Genomic DNA, 10,934 nt, shown 5'->3' on the forward strand with positions numbered 1-10,934 from the left:
TTCTAAGAGTACAGAAGAACTTTTAAAAACCAAAAACACCTTGGGCTTTATACTGTTACAGTCTGTCCAATCAGCCCAATACTGACAAACCAACCTCTCCTGTTCATCAGCTTTATCTCCCATGGAAAACACACACACAAACACATACAGATACACAAACAGTTCTCCTTGTTCAGCATCTATGGCCAGCTGGGACTGAATCATCCTGACATGCTTTGAAGAGGAATAGATCATTCTGGCCCAAGCATTAAGGCCAGCTAGTGTGTGTAATCAGTGTGTGTGGTGTGTCATCAGTGTGTGTGTGTGTGTGTGTGTGTGTGTACAGCTGCTGTTACTATATCAGGACTGGACCAACTGAGCTAAACAAAGTTCACTGCAGTAAAAAAAAAAACTTACGGTGCATTTTTCATTTCTCTCTCTCATTCTCTCTCTCTCTCCCCCCCATACTCATCCATGAGAAATTATAAGACAAGAGTTTATTTACATAACTTTCAGACTCTACCAAAATAAATCTACCTACAAAAAGAAAAACATTCACTTTGTACAAAAATATGATTCTTTGTTCATTCTAGACATAATATGTGATTATCATAGTATCAGTCCTATCTAAGCTTAACTAGAGCATGCAGTTTCACCTGTACATGTTATAGAAGTATTTACAGTCATTCAACATGAATGCATCTGATTAAGACACAAAACACTGAGCTCTGGGTACGTCTCAATCGGCTAAAATAGAGTTATGGCTAGAAGGGATGCAGCTAATGTCAAAGTCATGTCACACTCTCACTGTGAACTTAGACTTTGAACAAACCTGCCCATCCACCGAAAGCCAGCTTAGTTAGTTAATGCTTGCTAGCTTACAAGGGCGGTAGTTAAAATTGTCAAAGAAAGTTGTTTGTAGCAAGTGTAGCCAATATCAGTTTGACAACTACGGCATAGTGATTGCAGTGATGTTCCCCTTAAATGTTCCCCTCGTAGTAAAACATAATGATTCTAAACACTCTCCAAAGTCCCAAATTCGGCAGACAAGTTCTAAACTTTCACTGGAATTTAAAATAACTTTTGACATTAGCTGCAGATCTTCTTAAATAAGGTTACTTTGTTATGTCTGCAAAGGCACTGAGACACTATTGAGACATGGCCCTGGGCTGAGACACAGCCATAGGGATCATGGGTAGTGTAGTTTGAGAAGCCAGGCCTACGTGAGCCCTATGAGTGTTTGACTGGTATGAAAGAAGATTATATCTCTGTAAGAAGAGTCTATCGGGGTCCATATTATCAACTGCAGGACCCCTGTTCCCATGCCGTTATAACTGTCCCTCAACATGATCATCTTCCCTATTGTCCCCTCTTACACCTATAAACATTGATGGTCTCCCCTAATATTTTTGACTGATTACACTTTTTGCTACTGCTGTTTCAGTAGCAACTCCTCCTATTTGGTACCCTCACCACTTCATCCAGTCCTCCACTGCCCTACCCTCTCGCCATCCTTCTGTTTATCCCTCTCTGCACCCCTCTCTCCATGGTGTCGTCTGTTCCTGCTCTTCTTCAGCTCCTGGATGTGTTTCCATTTTCCTGCCCCTAACCCCGCCCCCTGCCCTCTCCCCCCTCTCCTATTGGCCGGCCTCTTTTCCAGCCACAGCGAATCACAGTAGTCCTCCAGCGAGCCAATGGGAGAACTCATCACACGCAGATAGTCCTTATAGCGCTGACGAGACTCAGCCCCGGGGCGAACTTCGACGCTGGGGTCCTCGCTGGGCTTGGTCCGCCCATCCAGATGCCCGTAGGGAATGAGACGAAGTGTTAGGCGGAGCAGAGTGTGTGTGAAGTGTGTGTGTTCCTGTGCCACACACACATACACGCCAGCGTCGGCAGGATGGAGAGAGCGGATGAGAAAACCACGGTCAGTAAGGACCACTCTGTCATCTGGCCTCACCTAGGAGAGGGGGTGAGATGAGAGAGTACACTTGCTATAAGCAGTCATATACTATAGTACTCTATAAAGACAACCATATAATAGGAATGAAACATTGGACAGACTATTAGCCTAACTCAACCAAGAAAACACAGGGAGATACGCAGGACAACATTGATAATGAAACATGTGGAATGTGTGATATGGGCATTAGGTAGCCTAGCGGTTAGGAGCGTTGGACCAGTAACAGAAAGGTCACTGGTTCAAATCCCTGAGTTGAATAGGTGAAAGATCTGCCGATGTGCCCTTGAGCAAGCCACCTAACCCTAATTGGTCCAAGGTCACCGTCAATAATGGTGGATCCCACTCTCAGGAGGAGTGGGATATGCAAAGAAAATAAAATCCAATTCACTTGTACATGTAAAATAGGACAAATGTGAGCACCTAATTATCGTATCTTATATCTGGGTGAACGAACACTCACAAGGTCTAACAGGGAAAACCAGACCCATCAACACCAGACTGTAACCCTTCAACAACATGTCACACACACACCAATGCCTCACTCACGCACACAGCTAATTTGCACCCAAGGTGTGTTAAGCATGGTAATGGCCCTTGAAACAGGATGCACATTAAAGGTTTGGGTGCGGTGTTTGTCGACTGATGGGGTCAGAGGTGTGTGTGTCACGGTCAGTGGTGCTAGTGTAGCAGAGTGATAATGGTCTTCCCACTATGCCCACAAACATCCCCTATGATTCATCAGATGACACGGCCTAAAACAACACAGCTGGGCTCTGTGTGTGTGTGTGTGTGTGTGTGTGTGTGTGTGTGCGTGTGTGCGTGTGTGCGCGTGCGCGTGTGAGAGAGAGAGGGAGTAAGCGGGAACGTTTCAAAGCATACCTCCCCCCTGCCAGCGGTGAAGAGGAAGAGATCATTCTGGCCAGCTAGTGTGTGTGATCTGTGTGTGTGTGTGTTGATGTTGATGATGTGTAGTTGAGCCAGAGGCAGCAGACCGTACAGCTGGGATATGATTAGAGTCTGGACATGGTGGCCCATATAGCGAGGTGTTTAGCACTGTGCTATTATAGATATATACTTTACAGGTGGAATCTGACTGTAGTTTGTAGAGAGTAGAGTGGAATGTACTGTATGTTTCACATGATTCTGCATTTATTCTGAGTATGTTTTGTTTGAGTCAATAGTTTGGAGACACCAGCTCTTAGGTTTTATAGCTGAGTTTTACAAGGGGATGTGTTCAGCGGATATGGGGGACATGAAACACAGTGAATTAACAGATACTGATATGCAGGTGTTCTGACCAGCTGGTCCAAGGTACTTCCTGTCACAGACGGTCTGGATTGGAAATTATGTAAGGAGAAGAAGTATAGAGAGAGAGGGAGAGGGAGAGATAGAGATAGGTGGGGTGGGGGGAAGAAACTGAAGAAACGGAGGGCGAAGATTTGAAAAGGGAGGAAGGGATTGAGGAGAGGTAGAGGACACACGGAATGAGTTGGAGGACAGAAGGAAGGAACGGAAAAGAGAGAGAAAGTGTGATGGGAGGAAAGGAAAGGCGGGAGGGTGAAATGTTGAAATTAAACAGACAACACCCGCTCCTATATTAAGTCCAGCTGTAAGACCACACACACACACACACACACACACACACACACACACACACACACACACACACACACACACACACACACACACACACACAAAGTGCGACCAATTTGAATAGGCGCAAAATATTTTGCTGTGCGACCAGGAGTTTCAGTTTTGGAGCACTGCGCGACTAGGAAAACACTTCTCCCAGACAATAATAGTTTTAATGATAAGGCATTGCTGTACCAACTTTTCCGACTTAATTGAGGAAAATAAGAACAATCCGAAATGTATTTTTGATACTGTCGCAAAGCCAACTAAAAAGCAGCATTCCCTAAGAGAGGATTGCTTTCACTTCAGCAGTAATACATTCATTAACTTCTTTGAGGAAAAGATCATGATCATTAGAAAGCAAATTACAGACTCCTCTTTAAATCTGCATATTCCTCCAAAGCGCAGTTGTCCTGAGTCTGCACAACTCTGCCAGGACCTAGGATCAAGGGAGACACGCAAGTGTTTTAGTACTATATCTCTTGACACAATGATGAAAATAATCATGGCCTCTAAACCTTCAAGCTGAATACTGGACCCTATTCCAACTAAACTACTGAAAGAGCTGTTTTCTGTGCTTGGCCCTCCTATGTTGAACATAATAAATGGCTCTCTATCCACCGGATGTGTACCAAACTCACTAAAAGTGGCAGTAGGAAAGCCTCTCTTGAAAAAGCCAAACCTTGACCCAGAAAATATAAAAAACTAATCGGCCTATATCGAATCTCCCATTCCTCTCAAAATGTTTTGAACAAGCTGTTGCGCAGCAACCCACTGCCTTCCTGAATACAAACAATGTATACGAAATGCTTCAGTCTGGTTTTAGACCCCATCATAGCACTGAGACTGCACTTGTGAAGGTGGTAAATGACCTTTTAATGGCGTCAGACCGAGGCTCTGCATCTGTCCTCGTGCTCCTAGACCTTAGTGCTGCTTTTGATACCATTGATCACCACATTCTTTTGGAGAGATTGGAAACCCAAATTGGTCTACACGGACAAGTTCTGGCCTGGTTTAGATTATATCTGTCAGAAAGATATCAGTTTGTCTCTGTGAAGGGTAGGTCCTCTGCAAATCAACTGTAAATGTCGGTGTTCCTCAAGGTTCCGTTTTAGGACCACTATTGTTTTCACTATATATTTTACCTCTTGGGGATGTCATTCGAAAACATAATGTTAACTTTCACTGCTATGTGGATGACACACAGCTGTACATTTCAATGAAACATGGTGAAGCCCCAAAATTGCCCTCGCTGGAAGCCTGTGTTTCAGACATAAGGAAGTGTATGGCTGCAAACTTTCTACTTTTAAACTCGGACAAAACAGAGATGCTTGTTCTAGGTCCCAAGAAACAAAGAGATCTTCTGTTGAATCTGACAATTAATCGTGATGGTTGTACAGTCGTCTCAAATAAAACTGTGAAGGACCTCGGCACTACTCTGGACCCTGATCTCTCTTTTGGCGCACATATCAAGACTGTTTCAAGGACAGCTTTTTTCCATTTACGTAACATTGCAAAAATAAGAAATGTTCTGTCCAAAAATGATGCAGAAAATAAACTTCAGTTAGTGCTAAATACGGCTGCTAGAATCCTGACTAGAACCAAAAAATGTGATCATATTACTCCAGTGCTAGCCTCCCTACACTGGCTTCCTGTTAAGGCAAGGGCTGATTTCAAGGTTTTACTGCTAACCTACAAAGCATTACATGGGCTTACTCCTACCTATCTTTCCGATTTGGTCCTGCCGTACATACCTACACGTATGCTACGGTCACACGACACAGGTCTCCTAATTGTCCATAGAATTTCTAAGCAAACAGCTGGAGGCAGGGCTTTCTCCTATAGAGCTCCATTTTTATGGAATGGTCTGCCTACCCATGTGAGAAACGCAGACTCGGTCTCAACCTTTAAGTCTTTAGTGAAGACTCATCTCTTCAGTAGGTCCTATGATTGAGTGTAGTCTGGCCCAGGAGTGTGAAGGTGAACAGAAAGGCACTGGAGCAACGAACTGCCCATGCAGTCTCTGCCTGGGCGGTTTCCCTCTCTCCACTGGGATTCTCTGCCTCTAACCCTATTACAGGGGCTGAGTCACTGGCTTACTGGTGCTCTTCCATGCCGTCCCTGGGAGGGGTGCGTCACTTGAGTGGGTTGAGTCACTGACGTGGTCTTCCTGTCTGAGTTGGCGCCCCCCCCTTGGGTTGTGACGTGGCGTAGATCTTTGTGGGCTATGCTCGGCCTTGTCTCAGGATGGTAAGTTGGTGGTTGAAGATATCCCTCTAGTGGTGTGGGGGCTGTGCTTTGGCAAGTGGGTGGGGTTATATCCTGCCTGTTTGGCCCTATCCGGGGGTATCATCGGATGGGGCCACAGTGTCTCCTGACCCCTCCTGTCTCAGCCTCCAGTATTTATGCTGCAGTAGTTTATGTGTCGGGGGGCTCGGGTCAGTCTGTTATATCTGGAGTATTTCTTCTGTCTTATCCGGTGTCCTGTGTGAATTTAAGTATGCTCTCTCTAATTCTCTCTTTCTTTCTCTCTCTCAGAGGACCTGAGCCCTAGGACCATGCCTCAGGACTAACTGGCATGATGACTCCTTGTTGTCCCCAGTCCACCTGGCCATGCTGCTGCTCCAGTTTCAACTGTTCTGCCTGCGGCTATGGAACCCTGACCTGTTCTCTGTGATTACTGTTATTTGACAATGCTGGTCATTTATGAACATCTTGGCCATGTTCTGTTATAATCTCCACCCGGCACAGCCAGAAGAGGACTGGCCACCCCTTATAGCCTGGTTCCTCTCTAGGTTTCTACCTAGGTTTTGGCCTTTCTAGGGAGTTTTGCCTAGCCACCGTGCTTCTACACCTGCATTGCTTGCTGTTTGGGGTTTTAGGCTGGGTTTCTGTACAGCACTTTGATATATCAGCCGATGTAAGAAGGGCTATATAAATACATTTGATTTGATACCATTGTTTCTGAGTACCCTAGAGAAAAAAGCAAGTGCATATTCAATAGCGTCATGGTTGCACCACAACTGCAGCGTAAATGGCTTGCTTGTAGCCCAACCAGGTCAAAAGATCTGACCCATATTACCGCTGCAACATTTTATTTTCTATAGCAGATTGCATTAAACGTATTTTAGGGTGTTTTCACACTTGATCCCTTTAAGCCAATTTTTGTGAACTCAGTGCGCTTCGCTTACTTTTTTTGTGCAGTGTGAACACTCCACAGGAACTCAGACCCATCAAAAGAGCCCCAAAAGCAAACTGAACTGAGACCATCTCGAGCGTTGGTCTTGAGTTTCGTTCACTTGAATTCCGTGGTCTGATTCCCTTTTTGAAGGCAGTTGTCATTATTCCCCCACCCCACGCTTGACTACTGCAACACTGTTTCCCCTGCCATAAACCCTCACATTAGTGCCACAAAAGAGAGAAGATGATGATGTTTGCAGAAAAAAACATGCCGTTTTTGGATATTGATTAGCGATTCTCAAGGATGCACAGAAATTCCAAAATGTGTGTGGAGTTTTAGGTTCAGAATATTTACAAGATGTGCTCTATATGCTAAGAGAGCTTCATAAGCTGTTTATTCAATAGTGGGGTTTGAATAGTGTGAGAAGACAACAACATATTTGGTGAGAATCACGACAAAGGGGACAAAATCAATTCTAGCTTTTAAAGTGGCAGAAGCCTACATTGGATGTACAATTTTCAATGACAGCATTATTTATTCTGTTAGCAATAATATTGATATGTTAATAGAATCTTCTGATTACAATTATTATGTCCCATGTTTTAACTAAACACAATCTATTAGCTTCCAAAATGTAAGTAGGAAACACATTCTGATGGAATGGGTTGTCCTGCACTTTGTAAAAACCCAGAGTGCATTGAGTGAATGTTGGAAAACGTTATTGGTTCCTTTGTAAACATAGCAATGTGAATGCAAAGAGGACTCGAACCACAAAGTAGGTGAAGTGAACTGGCAAAAGAGCTTAGTCCTCAGTAAAAGGCAAGGGCAGTGTGAAAACAAACATAACTGAGTTACCTCACTTTTTTTAACCCCAGAGTTCACTTTAAAGAGGACTGAGATCCGTTATTTTAAAGAGGACTACAGTACCTGTCAAAAGTTTGGACACACCTACTCATTCAAGGGTTTTTCTTTATCTTTACTATTTTCTACATTGTAGAATAATAGTGAAGACATCAACATTATGAAATAACACATATGGAATCATGTAGTAACCAAAAAAGTGTAAAACAAATCAAAATATATTTTATATTTGAGATTCTTCAAAGTAGCCACCCTTTGCCTCGATGACAGCTTTGCAGACTCTTGGCATTCAATCAACCAGCTTCCTGACGAATGCTTTTCCAACAGTCTTGAAGGCGTTCCCAGATATGCTGTGCAATCATTGGCTACGTTTCCTTCACTCTGCGGTCCAGCTCATCCCAAACCATCTCAATTGAGTTGAGGTCGGGTGATTGTGGAGGCCAGATCATTTAATGCAGCACTCCATCACTCTCCTTCTTGGTCAAATAGCCCTTACACAGCCTGGAGGCGTGTTGGATCATTGTCCTGTTGGAAAACAAATAATTGTCCCACTAAGCGCAAACCAGATGGGATGGTGTATCGCTGCAGAGTGCTGTAGTAGCTATGCTGGTTAAGTGTGCCTTGAATTCTAAATAAATCACAAACAGTGTCACCAGCACAGCACCCCCACACCTCCTACTCCATGCGTCACAGTGGGAACTACACATGCAGAGATCATCCGTTCACCTACTCTGCGTCTCACAAAGACACAGCAGTTGGAACCAAAAATCTAACTTGGACTTATCAGACCAAAGGACAGATTTCAACTGGTCTAATGTCCATTGATCGTGTTTCTGGCCCCAAGCAAGTCTCTTCTTATTATTGGTGTCCTTTAGTAGTGGTTTCGTTGCATCAATTCGACCATGAAGCCCTGATTCACACAGTCTCCTATGAACAGTTGATGTTGAGATGTGTCTGTTACTTGAACTCTGTGAAGCATTTATTTGGGCTGCAATTTCAAGGCTGGTATTTCTAATGAACTTATCCTCTGCAGCAGAGGTAACTCTTTCCTGTGGCTGTCCTCATGAGAGCCAGTTTCATCATAGGGCTTGATGGTTTTGCCACTGCACTTGAATAAACTTTCAAAGTTCTTGAAATTTTCCAGATTGACTGACATTCATGTCTTAAAGTAATGATGGACTGTCGTTTCTCTTTGCTTATTTGAGCTGTTCTTGCCATAATATGGACTTGGTCTTTTACCATATACGGCTATCTTCTGTATACGACTCCTACCATGTCACAATACAACTGATTGGCTCAAACGCATCAAACGCAAATGAACATTTAACAAGGCACACCTGTTAATTGAAATGCAGCCCAGGTGACTACCTCAAACTGGTTGAGAGTAGAAAAAAAATTAAAAATATGAAAAAATATGTATGAAATGTATGCATTCACTACTGTAAGTCGTTCTGGATAAGAGCGTCTGCTAAATGACTAAAATGTAAATATAAATGTAGAATGGCAAGATTGTGCAAAGCTGTCATCAAGGCAAACGGTGGCTACTTTGTAGAATCTCAAATATAAAATATATTTAGATTTGTTTAACACTCTTTTGGTTACTACATGATTCCATATGTGTTATTTCATAGTTTTGATGTCTTCACTATTATTCTACAATGTAGAAAATAGTAAAAATAAAGAAAAACCCTGGATTGAGTAGGTGTGTCCAAACCTTTGACAGGTACTGCATATGTGAAAACCCCCACATTCATAAAACATGTCGTGGGCCGTTCTAAAACGACTTGTGTGTCGTTAACCATTTGTTTACACAGTGATGTTACCTCATTGGCTAGCTAGCTGACAACTTGGTAATTTTACCAGTATATCCAAACATTTGGGGGCACAGAAAGTAAGGAAAGGAGATAGCTTACTCAGGAGATCAATGTTCATCGCAATGAATGAATAAGAGATCTCTTGCATGTCGTCATCATAAATCTGACATTTTTAAGAAGACAATTTTCAATGTAATGCGTCTCAATAGGAAAATTGTGCTTTTACTCAATGCAGAAACCTAATATTCCACATGACTAATTTCAATAACAGATATTTGTGTCAACATCTTAGCATTTATAATAAACTAACAGTGTTACATATTTGTTTATGGAGCACAACATGTGCTTCAAAAGTAACTAGAATGAATACTCATGAAGGCCCATTATAAGCTGTATCTCAATCAATTAAAAAATATATATTTTCTTGTGCTCCTAAATTTCATTTGGTGCTCCTAACCTTTTAAATTCCTGTACAGTACATAATAAAGGTTGATGAAAAGCTTCTCTAAAGGTTATTCCACCAGTAGTGTGTGTGTGGACAGCGGTTAGTGTGAATGTTCCTCTCTGTGGGATTTCTCCCTTTTCTCTGTGGGACTTGGATTAGAAAGAAAATTATGTTAAATAGCATCCGTAGCCACACACTTATCAACATAGTCATGGTCAAACTATTCCAGCGACAGTACTCCTGTATTCAATCTTTCAACCTCCTTCCCATTGTGTTGCTAACCCATAAACCCATGGCCCTGCCTGGGGAGGACAGGGTTATGGTTTCCCTTATAGAGGCACACATAAACACATGCATATGCACATTCACACTCACAATCATACACACTCACATCACGCATGGCCAATAAAGAAAGCGGGGAAGGTCTGGGGTAAAAGGTTGAGGTGACAGGGAAAAGAAGGGACATTAGGAGAAGTAAAATAAGGGGAGAAGAAAGGATGGAGGAGAAAGGCGAGAGGAGAGGGGTGATGAGAAGAGAATGATAGGTGAGGTAGAAGGGACAAGGAGAAGGTGTAATAACTGAAGGTGTTGATTAGGCCAGTCTCTGTCATCTGGTTAAGGAGATGAGTGTCAACTTCAATGAGTTTCTCTGCTCCCCTTTCCTTACCAAAACACCCCCACCCTCTCCCTGTACCTCTCTCGATTCCTCACCTCCCAGACCCACTACTCTAACACAAACACATGTATCTCGCTATCTCTCTCTTTCTTTTCTTCACGCCTCCTCAAATACATCCTCTTCCATGTAAAATACAAATAAAACCCTTTCCTCTATTTCCATCTCTCTTTCTGTTTTTTGCTCTCTCTCGCTCTTCCAGTGTCTGGTCTCAGTCAATCACCACCTGTCTAATAGAGAAAGGGTTCCTGAAGGTTCTATTTCCTCATAACGATCAGTGAGTTCAGGGAGAGAAGAGAATAGATGAGGTGGTAGGTGGAAGAGGAGATGAGCATGATAAAGAGAGAGAAAAAAATACTGATATTTGTATGGGCGGTGTTTCTGCA

The 10,934-nt window shown here is 42.9% G+C and overlaps 1 protein-coding gene across 1 annotated transcript in view; it reads right to left on the reverse strand.

The window, feature by feature from the left end:
• Positions 1–461: 461 nt before the first annotated feature.
• The window catches only part of LOC106573452 (semaphorin-3D-like), a 70,213-nt gene continuing 59,740 nt past the window's right edge, over positions 462–10,934 (reverse strand). The window contains exon 18 of the mRNA XM_014148513.3: positions 462–1,939. Within this exon, the coding sequence (XP_014003988.2) occupies positions 1,457–1,939 (483 nt within the window). The 3' untranslated portion in view covers positions 462–1,456. The remainder of the gene's footprint in view (positions 1,940–10,934) is intronic.

This window comes from Salmo salar, chromosome 16 (assembly GCF_965601325.2).
Source record: "Salmo salar chromosome 16, fSalSal1, whole genome shotgun sequence".
Lineage (NCBI taxonomy): Eukaryota > Metazoa > Chordata > Actinopteri > Salmoniformes > Salmonidae > Salmo > Salmo salar.